The sequence below is a fragment of the Xenopus tropicalis genome, chromosome 7 (genome assembly GCF_000004195.4).
Source record: "Xenopus tropicalis strain Nigerian chromosome 7, UCB_Xtro_10.0, whole genome shotgun sequence".
NCBI lineage: Eukaryota > Metazoa > Chordata > Amphibia > Anura > Pipidae > Xenopus > Xenopus tropicalis.
Window position 1 is genome coordinate 122,781,716 of NC_030683.2, and position 14,871 is coordinate 122,796,586.

Genomic DNA, 14,871 nt, shown 5'->3' on the forward strand with positions numbered 1-14,871 from the left:
ATCCTTCCCTGGGCAAATGGGTTTTGGCAAAGAGGAGGAGAGCAAATGTAGCAGATGTCTCTCAGGGAATTTCTCTAGATGAAGTTTATCTTGCACTCTACAGAAAACAGAAATGCAGAGTAAGAGATAACGTACAGGTAAATAATAGTCCTCAGAAACTGGATCCATCCATCAGATCTTCTGATTGCCGGATACTAATAGTTATAGTGTTTGTAATGCTCCAATGAGTTTCCTAATAATATAATGAGTGAGACTAATGGTTTTGGTAGCTTCCCCTTCCCCTTGCGCCCCCTTTTAAATTATATAATTGGGGAGCCTGATAACTACAGAGGTGGATTTTAGGGGTATCCTGAAAATGTATCATATAGATGCTAAATTCTTTATATTATAGGTTTGTGCTGCTGGAAAGTCCTTCAAGCTTGTATGCTGGGATTGTTCTGCCCCCAATAAGGGGTAATTATATCTTAGTTGGGATCAAGTACAGGTACTGTTTTATTATTACAGAGAAAAGGGAATCATTTAACCATTAAATAAACCCAATAGGGCTGTTCCGCCCCCAATAAGGGGTAATTATATCTTAGTTGGGATCAAGTACAGGTACTGTTTTATTATTACAGAGAAAAGGGAATCATTTAACCATTAAATAAACCCAATAGGGCTGTTCTGCCCCCAATAAGGGGTAATTATATCTTAGTTGGGATCAAGTACAGGTACTGTTTTATTATTACAGAGAAAAGGGGATCATTTAACCATTAAATAAACCCAATAGGGCTGTTCTGCCCCCAATAAGGGGTAATTATATCTTAGTTGGGATCAAGTACAGGTACTGTTTTATTATTACAGAGAAAAGGGGATCATTTAACCATTAAATAAACCCAATAGGGCTGTTCTGCCCCCAATAAGGGGTAATTATATCTTAGTTGGAATCAAGTACAGGTACTGTTTTATTATTACAGAGAAAAGGGAATCATTTAACCATTAAATAAACCCAATAGGGCTGTTCCGCCCCCAATAAGGGGTAATTATATCTTAGTTGGGATCAAGTACAGGTACTGTTTTATTATTACAGGGAAAAGGGAATCATTTAACCATTAAATAAACCCAATAGGGCTGTTCTGCCCCCAATAAGGGGTAATTATATCTTAGTTGGGATCAAGTACAGGTACTGTTTTATTATTACAGAGAAAAGGGAATCATTTAACCATTAAATAAACCCAATAGGGCTGTTCTGCCCCCAATAAGGGGTAATTATATCTTAGTTGGGATCAAGTACAGGTACTGTTTTATTATTACAGAGAAAAGGGGATCATTTAACCATTAAATAAACCCAATAGGGCTGTTCTGCCCCCAATAAGGGGTAATTATATCTTAGTTGGGATCAAGTACAGGTACTGTTTTATTATTACAGAGAAAAGGGGATCATTTAACCATTAAATAAACCCAATAGGGCTGTTCTGCCCCCAATAAGGGGTAATTATATCTTAGTTGGAATCAAGTACAGGTACTGTTTTATTATTACAGAGAAAAGGGAATCATTTAACCATTAAATAAACCCAATAGGGCTGTTCCGCCCCCAATAAGGGGTAATTATATCTTAGTTGGGATCAAGTACAGGTACTGTTTTATTATTACAGGGAAAAGGGAATCATTTAACCATTAAATAAACCCAATAGGGCTGTTCTGCCCCCAATAAGGGGTAATTATATCTTAGTTGGGATCAAGTACAGGTACTGTTTTATTATTACAGAGAAAAGGGAATCATTTAACCATTAAATAAACCCAATAGGGCTGTTCTGCCCCCAATAAGGGGTAATTATATCTTAGTTGGGATCAAGTACAGGTACTGTTTTATTATTACAGAGAAAAGGGGATCATTTAACCATTAAATAAACCCAATAGGGCTGTTCTGCCCCCAATAAGGGGTAATTATATCTTAGTTGGGATCAAGTACAGGTACTGTTTTATTATTACAGAGAAAAGGGGATCATTTAACCATTAAATAAACCCAATAGGGCTGTTCTGCCCCCAATAAGGGGTAATTATATCTTAGTTGGAATCAAGTACAGGTACTGTTTTATTATTACAGAGAAAAGGGAATCATTTAACCATTAAATAAACCCAATAGGGCTGTTCTGCCCCCAATAAGGGGTAAATAAAGTTGATACCTTTCCATAATTCATATTTTACCCACCTCCATAAAACTACATTTTAGAATGATTTGGAGGAAAAATAGGATATTATATACTTATAACTGTTCAATAAAAAATATTTTTAGAAATAGTCAGCTGAGATGAAGTAAGAACTCTAAACAAAAATTGGCCGGTTTTCCTATTTATTCGGCTTTCAAACAGGGTCCAGAGTCAGAGAGAAAACGCAGCTGATATTGACCAATGAGAGCAGCTTAATCATTAAATGGACGACATGTAAAGGTCTCATTAGGTGAGAGGACAAACAAGAAATGTGTGTTCAGTTTCCCAAATAGATCACTTTTTATCTAATCTTGTATTTGTGCGTTGCTATCCCTTATATACAGTATCTATTTTCCTGCTGCAAACATCTCAATCATATTAGGAGTCATGGACTGATTTCAATGGTTTTACCATTTAATTTCATCAGTGATGCGGAATGCCCTTATGGGTACCATGCTATAACAGTCCTATATGTCCTATTGTTGTGCTTTTATAATAGTTGACTAAGTGGTCAAATTGTCTCTTACCTGTTCTTCAGAATACTGGCAGTAAGTCAGTGTTGGGACCCTTATCCTCAGTGAACGTACGTCTATGTGCCCATCATGCACATTCCCATCTATACACAGCAACTGGCTTCCATGCAGGCATTACTGGGATCCCTTTGCGGTTGTTGTATGTTATACTGGGGTTGAGAGACTGTTGGAGAATTCAAACTACACAAACTACCTGGAACCATTAGCCGGAGTCACGGCAAGATGAGGAACACATTTTGGGTACAGTAACAAAAGAAATGCAAATCATAATTATCAGGAAAGGAAGACTCCAAATAAACCCCATTCTCTCTTTGCAATGTTTTTCCACAAAGGTGCACATGTAGTCAATATAAAGGGCAAGAAAACCTCAATTCACTGGGGGGGGCCAATTAGTTTCCCTTATGTCCAATAACGCTAATTGCTAACATGGAACCCTGAGCCAACACTGCTCCGTGCAAAAAAGTGGAGGGGCAGGGGTATTGGTGCCATCTTATGGTATCCATATGGTGTCTATTTGCCATCTTTATACTGTATAAGCCATATTCTCAATGGAATAGCTAAATCCATCAGTAAATACTCCAGGAAATGGATATAATATCATGGGAACCACAACTAAGATGGAGTTTCCAAATCATTCTGAAGCTGAACAAGGAAGGGCATTAAGACCAAAAATGAAAAGGTAGTAGGGGGCCATCTTTATGAAACATCTATTATAAAATTATAAAATTATCATTTACATCATTCTAATTTTATCGGCCCAACCAATGTAGATGTAAAGGTGCCATACACGTTAAGATCCGCTCGCTTTGCCAAGGTCGCCAAGCAAGCGGATCTTGTCCCGATATCCCCACCTATGGGTGGGCGATATCAGGAAAATGTAGGCTAATTTGATCGTTTGGCTCTGGGGCCAAACGATCGAATTCTAACGGCGGCAATGGCACAGTCGGTTCAGGGACCGCATCAACGAGCCGATGCGGCCCCCAATCCGACTGAATCTTTCAACCTGCCCGATCGTTATCTGGCCAATTTCAGGCCAGATATCGGTCGGGCAGTTCCGTCGTTTCTGCCCCTACATGGGCCGATAAGCTGCCGTCCAAGGGACCCATATCGGCAGCTACAATCGGCCCGTGTATGGCCGCTTTAAGAGCTAAATGAACGTCTCTTGACTGAATTGACATCTAGGACCAAATGATTCGTTTTTCGATCATATCTGATCTGATCTGCTGTCTAGGGACTGTATTCAGATGTGTCTGTGGTCAAATGCGTGGCCAAAGGCCAACAAGGAGATTTATGTATTGCCCATCAACAGTCATGCATTTTGTGAACTTTTTTGCAGTTTTGCAAATTTTTCAGCAGTTTTGCTCATTTTTTGTCGAAGCGTAACAGGCCAGATTCACTAAATTAAGCCTATTCCTAGACTAGTCCTAAGTTATATTGGACTGGACATTTCCCTGATGTGTGGGGGAATCCCTCCTCTACTACTTAGCAAAGGCTCCAAACCCACTTGGAGGGGGCAGCCCTGTAATTTGGAAACCGTGGATTTAGATACTTAAATTTGCCCCAGAATTACACATATGTTACCCTTAAAAGGTGGTAATCATACATTTAGTGGAAGCAAATTCTTTATATAAGCCATTTAAGCAGGATGTACAAGCTCAGTTGGAGTCATGCTGGATTGGAACCTAGAAGTCCTTCATTGGTCAAGTTCCTAAGTGGCTTTAACGAGCCACAGTGTCAGGGTAGGTTGGAGTCGGAGCAGTGATTTCAAAGTGTTTATTATCTATCTCAGCAACTGAAGAAATGTATAAGTACCCCCTAATGCCCCCCACCCTCAGGTAGTAATAAACAGTCGGAATACACTTTGGAGAAGCTGTAGGATGGATTTGCAAACTAGAGTAATAAACAGTAATATCATTGTATTTTTAGCTGCGGTTTATAGAGTTGTAATTAAACTGCTCAGTCCTGTTTCTACTGTTTGTCCCAGGCCCCCATGTATATATATATATTTCTTTGATTTGCATTAGGCAAATGTACTTTCTTCTGTTAACAGGGCTTCATTGTTCCCTGCCTACAAAGGAACAAAGTCTCTTACTGTTATATAATGATAATAGGAGGCCTAGGGGCACATTTACTTACTCACGATCGTTCCGACGGCGTCCGAATGCATTTTTTTCAGAGCTGCAGAGTGCCATTGAGCCCTATGGGAGACTTTCCTTGGGCCGGGTTGGAGCTGCAGAGTGCCATTGAGCCCTATGGGAGACTTTCCTTGGGCCGGGTTGGAGCTGCAGAGTGCCATTGAGCCCTATGGGAGGCTTTCCTTGGGCCAGGTTGGAGCTGCAGAGTGCCATTGAGCCCTATGGGAGACTTTCCTTGGGCCGGGTTGGAGCTGCAGAGTGCCATTGAGCCCTATGGGAGACTTTCCTTGGGCCGGGTTGGAGCTGCAGAGTGCCATTGAGCCCTATGGGAGACTTTCCTTGGGCCGGGTTGGAGCTGCAGAGTGCCATTGAGCCCTATGGGAGACTTTCCTTGGGCCGGGTTGGAGCTGCAGAGTGCCATTGAGCCCTATGGGAGACTTTCCTTGGGCCGGGTTGGAGCTGCAGAGTGCCATTGAGCCCTATGGGAGACTTTCCTTGGGCCGGGTTGGAGCTGCAGAGTGCCATTGAGCCCTATGGGAGACTTTCCTTGGGCCGGGTTGGAGCTGCAGAGTGCCATTGAGCCCTATGGGAGACTTTCCTTGGGCCGGGTTGGAGCTGCAGAGTGCCATTGAGCCCTATGGGAGACTTTCCTTGGGCCGGGTTGGAGCTGCAGAGTGCCATTGAGCCCTATGGGAGACTTTCCTTGGGCCGGGTTGGAGCTGCAGAGTGCCATTGAGCCCTATGGGAGACTTTCCTTGGGCCGGGTTGGAGCTGCAGAGTGCCATTGAGCCCTATGGGAGACTTTCCTTGGGCCGGGTTGGAGCTGCAGAGTGCCATTGAGCCCTATGGGAGACTTTCCTTGGGCCGGGTTGGAGCTGCAGAGTGCCATTGAGCCCTATGGGAGACTTTCCTTGGGCCGGGTTGGAGCTGCAGAGTGCCATTGAGCCCTATGGGAGACTTTCCTTGGGCCGGGTTGGAGCTGCAGAGTGGCATTGAGCCCTATGGGAGACTTTCCTTGGGCCGGGTTGGAGCTGCAGAGTGCCATTGAGCCCTATGGGAGGCTTTCCTTGGGCCGGGTTGGAGCTGCAGAGTGCCATTGAGCCCTATGGGAGACTTTCCTTGGGCCGGGTTGGAGCTGCAGAGTGCCATTGAGCCCTATGGGAGACTTTCCTTGGGCCGGGTTTGGAGCTGCAGAGTGCCATTGAGCCCTATGGGAGACTTTCCTTGGGCCGGGTTGGAGCTGCAGAGTTGCCATTGAGCCCTATGGGAGACTTTCCTTGGGCCGGGTTGGAGCTGCAGAGTGCCATTGAGCCCTATGGGAGACTTTCCTGGGCCGGGTTGGAGCTGCAGAGTGCCAATGAGCCCTATGGGAGACTTTCCTTGGCCAGGTTGGAGCTGCAGAGTGCCATTGAGCCCTATGGGAGGCTTCCTTGGGCCGGGTTGGAGCTGCAGAGTGCCATTGAGCCCTATGGGAGACTTTCCTGGGCCAGGTGGAGCTGCAGAGTGCATTGAGCCCTAGGGATGGGCCGGGTTGGAGCTGCAGAGTGCCATTGAGCCCTATGGGAGACTTTCCTTGGGCCAGGTTGGAGCTGCAGAGTGCCATTGAGCCCTATGGGAGACTTTCCTTGGGCCAGGTTGGAGCTGCAGAGTGCCAATGAGCCCTATGGGAGACTTTCCTTGGGCCAGGTTGGAGCTGCAGAGTGCCATTGAGCCCTATGGGAGGCTTTCCTTGGGCCAGGTTGGAGCTGCAGAGTGCCATTGAGCCCTATGGGAGACTTTCCTTGGGCCAGGTTGGAGCTGCAGAGTGCCATTGAGCCCTATGGGAGACTTTCCTTGGGCCGGGTTGGAGCTGCAGAGTGCCATTGAGCCCTATGGGAGACTTTCCTTGGGCCGGGTTGGAGCTGCAGAGTGCCATTGAGCCCTATGGGAGACTTTCCTTGGGCCAGGTTGGAGCTGCAGAGTGCCATTGAGCCCTATGGGAGGCTTTCCTTGGGCCGGGTTGGAGCTGCAGAGTGCCATTGAGCCCTATGGGAGACTTTCCTTGGGCCGGGTTGGAGCTGCAGAGTGCCATTGAGCCCTATGGGAGACTTTCCTTGGGCCGGGTTGGAGCTGCAGAGTGCCATTGAGCCCTATGGGAGACTTTCCTTGGGCCGGGTTGGAGCTGCAGAGTGCCATTGAGCCCTATGGGAGGCTTCCAAAATCATGCTAAGTCTGAAAGTTTCGCCTGCCGCTTATGAGCGCTCAATACGAAAAAGTTGCGACAAGATACGAGCGAATCGTAACGGCTCCGAAAAATTCACGTCTTTTCGCGCAAGTCGTATTGGTTACGAAAAAGTCGAGACAATTTCTGAAAAAAGTCGTAAAGGCGACGAAAAAATCGAAAAAATACGAAAAAGTCGCAAAATGTTCGTTTTCCAATCGGAATTTTTCCAATTCGGATTTGAATTCGTGGGTTAGTAAATGTGCCCCCTAGTGTTGGGTCAGACCATGTCACTATCTCTATGGGGTATATATGGTCTTCTGATATCTGTAAGGGGTTCCTTTGGGTACTCTGGTTCTTCTATAACGCCTTATGGGTTGGGTTATTCCCAAATGTAAGGTTACAGGCAGGTTAATCATAGAAGCAGATACAGACTTTCTTATGTAAGCTACAAGGAAAAGACTTAGCTCCTTTTGATAGAAAAGGCTGCAAGCTTGGGGCAAGTCTTAATAATAGGAGATTTTACTCACCAATATACAACTTACTGGATCAATAATGCACTAATACAATATGGATAACACAGTGCTGATATTGGAAACAAGTTTACGTCATAGAAATTTAAAAATCACAGATTGTCAAGGACCCAACAGGAAAGAACATCATATTGGATCTCGTGATCTCTAACAAACCCCAATGAATCACAAATGTACAAGTACTAAAACCCCCGGGTAATAGCAACCGTTAACTCAGATATGAAGAAGTTAACTAGAATAAAAAGCAAAAAAATGTAAAGATTATAAGTCTGCTTCTTTTAGGAACTATTTGTATTGTTGCAAAGCAACAATCAAGGCAAATATAGAAAACAAGGAACTGACTGCTTTATGTGCAAAATATAATCCAATTAGTATTGTTAGTATCAACTGTCAAAAGACGTGGGTTGATATTGTGGCTCCATTAGAGGATAGAGATATTGGGGGACATTTATCAACACTGGGCAAATTTGCCCATGGGCAGTAACCCATAGCAACCAATCAAATAGTGGCATTTATTGTTCTACTTGCAGCTGGCTTAAAAAAAGCCAATCGCTGATTGGTTTCTATGGGTTACCGCCCACGGGTAGATTTGCCCAATGTTGACAAATGAGCCCCATTTTGTTTGCAGGCAACTGTACCATGCAGTACTTCATCAATTTTTGACTACAAATCATTAGTGATGGGCGAAATGTTTCGCCAGGCATGGATTCGCGGAGAATTTCTGCGTTTTGCCATTGGCGGATTGTTTTGCAAAACGGATGAAAAAATTCGCTGCGGAAAAATTCACCGCGCGTTCAAAAATTGTCGCGGGCGTCAAAAAAGAATAGTTGCGGGCGTCAAAATAATAGCCGCGGGTGACGAAATAATAGCCGCGCGACAAAAAAATAGCCGCAGGCGACGAAATAATAGCTGCGCAACAAAATAATAGCCGCGGGCGACGAAATAATAGCCGCGCGACCAAATAATAGCCGCAGGCGACAAAATAATAGCCGCAGGCGACGAAATAATAGCCGCAGGCGACAAAATAGTAGCCGCTCGACGAAATAGTAGCCGCGGGCGATGAAATAATAGCCACGCGACAAAATAATAGCCGCAGGCGACAAAATAATAGCTGCGGGCGACGAAATAATAGCCGCAGTCGACAAAATGGTAGCCGCACGACGAAATAGTAGCCGCGGGCGACAAAATAATAGCCGCGCGACAAAATAATAGCCGCGGGCGACGAAATAATAGCCGCGTGACAAAATAATAGCTGCAGCCGACGAAACAATAGCCGCGCGATAAAATAATAGCCGCAGGCGATGAAACAATAGCCACGCGACAAAATAATAGCCACGGGCAACAATTTTTTTTGTCGCACAACATTTTCGCTGTTTCGCGAAGCGACACGTAACAGATTCGCTCATCTCTACAAATCATTTTAGAGCACCAAGATCACCAACGTAAGCATTTAACTCTAACATTACAATACTACATTTTTGCCCATCTTAGTGTATTAGAAACAATTTTTATAATACATAAGCTTTGTTTTTCCCCACAATATATTTATGTGCTTTAGGCATATCCTTGATGGAGAAGCACCTTGGGGTACTTGTGAATAATAAATGTTTCCCTAACAAGCAATGCCAGTCATCAACAAGAAGGGCCTGAAAAAGGGGTCATTGTTCCCCTTTACAAAGCACTGATAAAGCCCCATGTAGAATATAATGTGCAGTTTTGTGCTTGAAAGATAATAATGAAATGTAGAAAGCTTTACTTTCATAGAAACTTTAATAATTTACATCAAACTCCACTGATTCCCAATCAAAAGACTGACTTAATACCACATCATTTTTACTACTTTGTATTAACTACTACTGGCTAGTTATTGGGCCCCTAAACTTAACAAGGGCAGAAAGGAAATTAAACTCCACAAATGATTAATGAACTGACCATTAATTAGCACATTAATTAATAAAACTCCTTCTATGAACTGCTTATTATAGAGTAACATCAGCTATTTATAATGCATATGTGAGGGGCATGGCGAAAATTGTGGCCCCATATAAACTTGTACGGGGCCCTAAAAGTCTCCAATGGCGGGTTTGGGTAGAACCTTTATAATGGACAGTCTCTTTATTAGTGTACCATTATGTATAATACGAGCAATATGTCATCTGGTGGTCCAACTCAGGAACCACTTTGTTTGCCCCCAAACAAGCCTACCCCATTTACAATCAATATCCTTTACACATTACACTTTGACACTTGTTTGTGTATTAAGCATTTTTTTTTGTGGTGCGTCGTCCTACAGCTCCAGTTGATACTACACCATTTGTTTCTTGGAAATGAAGTATTTGTAGATATTTGTTCTTAAATGAATTTCTTCCTTATCTGTGATTTATTGATCTATAAAGGGCAAATGAACCACATGGAAGAATTTTCCTTCTTGCGGATAGTAAGCGTTCCTTCTTTGTAGCGTTATAGTGCCACCGCCCTGTGCTTTCAGGTCAGTTTCCATGCCTACTGTGCCTTAGATTGTTTCCATCTTCAGGCTTTTGCTCTGTTTATATTGCTAGTCTTAGGGGCTGATTTACTTACCCACGAACGGGTCGAAATGAGTCCGATTGCGTTTTTTTCGTAATGATCGGTATTTCGCGATTTTTTCGTATTTTTTGCGATTTTTTCGGATTCTTTACGAATTTTTCGTTACCAATACGATTTTTGCGTAAAAACGCGAGTTTTTCGTAGCCATTACGAAAGTTGCGTAAAATCTGGCGATTTTTCGTAGCGTTAAAACTTGCGCAAAAAGTTGCGCATTTTTCGTAGCGTTAAAACTTACGCGAAACTTTGCACCTTTTAAGTTTTAACGCTACGAAAAATGCGCAACTTTTTGCGTAAGTTTTAACGCTACGAAAAATGCGCAACTTTTTACGCAACTTTTGTAATGGATACGAAAAACTCGCGTTTTTACGCAAAAATTGTATTGGTAACGAAAAATTCATAAAGAATCCGAAAAAATCGCAAAACATACGAAAAAGTCGCAAAATGTTCGTTTTCAAGTCGGAACTTTTCCAATTCGGGTCGGATTCGTGGGTTAGTAAATCAGCCCCTAAGTCTATACTTCAAGAAAGTGTTAGTAATGGAGACTGGAATAAAAAGTCAGATGTTTCAGGTTCTCTTCTGCAGGCGTAGGGAAATTATACATCTCCGAGTAGCAGTATCCACCAGCAGTTGTAATTCTCAATAGCTGGAGTTCCATAAACGTAGCATTTATGTTCTATACTATTAGTAACCTGGTATTGTATAGATCAGGGATCCCCAACCTTTTATACCCGTGAGCCACAATCAAATGAAAAAAGTGTTGGGGAGCAACACAAGCATGAAAAATGTTCCTGGGGGTTCAAATAAGAGCTATAATTGGCTATTTGGTAGCCCCTATGTGGACTGTCAGCCTATAGAAAGCTCTGTTTGGCTTTACACTGGGTTTTATGCAACCAAAACTTGCCCCCAAGCCAGAAATTTAAAAATGTACACCTGCTTTGAGGCCGCTGGGAGCAACATCCAAGAGATTGGGGAGCAACATGTTGCTCACGAACCACTTATTGGGGATCACTGGTATAGATGTTGTTAATGTATAACGCCTGGTAGGAGAGTGCAGTCAAGAAGAAAGTATTGTAAGCCTTGGGTTATCCAGACTTCCCTTGGAAATGAAAAACTTATTTTAGTTCAGTGTTTTTTTTACATGGATAAGATAACCTTGGTGCTAATAAGCAACCTACAAACCTCTAGACGTATAATGCACTCCTTTATGACCCATGACTTTCGTAAGTATCCTCTTTTGCTTTCTTGCAACGTTCCATACATGAGCCCCAACAGCTCCCTAGCTGTATTTTGTTCATTACCTGGAGCAGGCCCTCTAAAAACATCTTTTTAAACGAGGCAGACGAAAAGTAGAAAATCACAGGGTCCACCGTGGAGTTGAACGTACTAAGGAGAAGAACATACGTTCTCCAAAGAGGACTCTCGCCCTCCATATATCCCACCACATGTGATACATTGTAAGGCATGAAACAGAGGATAAAATTGATCAGTGTGGCCACCACCAAACCAATGGCTCTTTTCTTCTTCTCCTTCTGAATGCGGGGCTGTGCCACCAAGATTTTGACAAAATTGAAGTAGCAGAAGACGGTCACTAGTAGAGGGATACAGAAGAGAACCACAAACATCTCCAGTCGAACAGGCAAAAGAATCTTTAGCTGCTCGGGTGAGAATTGGTCATAGCAACGCGTAACATTGGTTTTATTCATGTTGGCAGGTATAAAATGCTCCACAATGTAGACAACGCTGCAATGCATGGTCCCAAGGATCCAGATGACGACACTTCCCAGTACTGAATACACTGGATTTTTCAGAAGCTTGTATTTGATAGGATACGCCACGGCCAGGTACCTCTCTACGCTTATAGCCATGAGGAAAAGGGAGGTAATGTAGATGCTGCTGAAATACATAAAAAACGACAAGGGACAGAACACATAAGGCATAAACCAATCCATTCCAGAAGCCGCTTCCACTATACGGAAAGGGAGGAAAGCCAAAAGCAGCAGGTCAGACACAGTCAGGTTAAAGAGCAAGATGTCTATCGACACTAGCTGCTGCCTGAATTTTCTAATGAGTGTAACGAAGGCCAACAGGTTTAGTGGAAGTCCTGCTACAAAAGTAATAATATACACTATTAAAAAAAGCCACGGTGCTCCGTCGAAGTACTCCATCATTCTGCACCAAATTCATTCCAGGGATGCGGGGCAAGGCAAAGAATATAGAATACGTCCCTCTCCGTCTGTGCTCTTCCACTCCTGTCCTTTACCTGAAACCGAAAAATAAAATAAGGTGCAGGGTTAATTCTGCGCTTAAGTGGAACCTATAAAAAAAGTATAGGTCTTACACACCCCTCTCAAATATTTGCTTAGAAACTTTTATGGGTTGCTCATACATTTTAATATGAAATGGCCATATGTTGCTACTTGTGTTCTGTGTATTACGTCCCCTTGAGTGGTTTGTTTTGTTAGTTCAGTTGTTCAGCGGATGAGTAATTGTTCTGTAGGTGAGAAACAGACCTGGAAAGAGTACAAAGCACAACGCAACATGGATATCTCAGGAAGTGATAGCAATAATCAGAAGTAAAAAGCACAACAGTGAAAAGTTTGATCAAACAGGAGAAACCATCAATTTAATAATCCAGTGCGCCTTATGTGTGCACTGAGTTTCAAAATCTGTAAAAATGTTGTTGTGCGACTTTGGTAAGTGATCCGCTTGTCGGACCCGCTGACACAGGGACGTAATGCGTACACTACATACGTTGGCAAAGATAAACCAATCAGAGAACATTACGTAATACGTGCAGGACGTACTCTTACCTCTGTCATGCCTCCGGTAGGTGTACTACCAGTATACTGCAAAACAACCCCCCGAAAATGGCACCAAAGAAGAGGCATGCTTACGAGGCACAATTCAAACTACAGGCTGCCAGTTGAGTTCCAGATTTTCCCATTATCTCACTGTTTATCCTATGGAAGCTCTATTGAAGTCTAAGGGAAGTAACTAAAACTGGTTTAGGAGAAAAGTTTCATTCCCGCCTATATGTTTCCATGTAATAAACCATAAAATATGTTGTGATATGTGTGATATGGGCTAATGGGATAAACCAAAAATATGCTTTTTCATTGATTTTCACCTGGCCCATGGAGTGATTTGGGCTCTTTGGGATCCAGATGGACAAATCTCATTGACTCTGTCTGTATTATGTGCTGATTGAGGATTAAAAATATATTTAGGGGGGTGGAGCTTATCCACTATCCAAGATGGACACTTCACATCAACCAGGGGCCCAAAACAGCAGGAAAGCACAATAAACTCAACCATTTTCAAAGCTACAGTCTGAGGAATATATCGACTACATGAAGGGCCAAAAGAAAGCTCATCGCAAAATGCAGAAAGCAGTTACCGCTTTCTTCAATCCCACTCCTTTGCAACCTGACCACTCCATCTTGGAAGCACCGGATGCGGCCAGCACAGAGACACGGGCCACCATGACAGACCCTTCCACAAACTCTCCTCTGGCTACAGCAAGCCAGATCAGAGATATGCTAAATGAAATAAAACAAGCACTCCAGGGCGATATAAAACAGCTCTCTGACCTCAGCAAAGAAATCCAGGACCTTGGTGATCGTACAGTGCACCTAAAGGAAAAGATGGGTGAGTTCACTGACGCACACAACGATCTTGCAGATTCCCACAATAAAAGGTCTCGCAGAAAGAACCTGCGCTTTAGGGGAATACCTGAGTCTGTCTCCCCCAAAGATCTGGAAAGCCATATCCTTGAGCTTCTTAAAGCTATACTACCCAACCATCACCAACTTGAACTTACAATATCGATCCCAAAGCCAAAAACAATGAACCACAAGATGTCCTGGCCAGATTTGTTTTCTTCAAGACCAAAGAAAAGCTACTCTCTTCCACAAGGAAGAAAGAGAACTGGCCTGGACATCATCAAACACTGGAAATCACACATACACAGATCTCTCTCTTTCAACCGTGCTCAAATGTAAAGCATTCCCAGAGATCACCTCAGACAGCACAACATCCCATAACGCTGGGGCTACCCAGTAAAACTTATAGTCCAGCGCAATGGGACTCCTTCCACCATAGCAACAGTTCAGGAGGCCAAAAAACTCCTAGCAAGATGGGACATTCCATTGATAAATGAAACGAACGCACAAGCAACACGAAAAATGCCCACTCTTTTTCCACGGAAACTGCAAAAAGAATAGAAGTTTCGCAACTTCCACATCTACGGAATTAACAGCAATTTACAACCAATTCAACCTGAAGGGCAATACCCTGGAGAAATCAATCCTAATAGTCTCCTAAACCCCTGAGACTCCACAAGATCAAAAAGGAATCACACAGTGGTTTCCATCTGATAACCACAACTAGTATTCTTTCTTGGTAACATCTACCTCGTTTAATGTTCACAAGGTTTTATCTTTACTTTTCTTCGTTAAACAATATGTTGCTACGTTTTTATATTTTAATCTGCTGTTACGGAAGGTTTACTTAGCTAATGGTTGGTGTGATCTATATTCATGGTATGAAAACTAGACATACAAATTCACTATGCAAAGCTATCAGTGAAGCATTCACCTATTGAATTGAGATGGTACCATTCTATTCATTAAATGCGAGGGGATTAAACTCCCTAAATAAACCCAACCAAATCCTTAACGATGGATACAAAGCAAA

General features: G+C 43.0%; 1 protein-coding gene across 1 annotated transcript; it reads right to left on the reverse strand.

Annotated features, from left to right (window-relative positions):
* Nucleotides 1-11,378: 11,378 nt before the first annotated feature.
* On the reverse strand, nucleotides 11,379-14,548 carry ffar3 (free fatty acid receptor 3). Its single transcript, XM_002938215.3, has 2 exons — nucleotides 14,537-14,548; nucleotides 11,379-12,335 (listed from the first exon to the last, which is right to left on the reverse strand). Exons 1-2 carry the CDS (start codon nucleotides 14,546-14,548, stop codon nucleotides 11,379-11,381), a joined length of 969 nt encoding a protein of 322 aa, XP_002938261.3.
* Nucleotides 14,549-14,871: the final 323 nt, after the last annotated feature.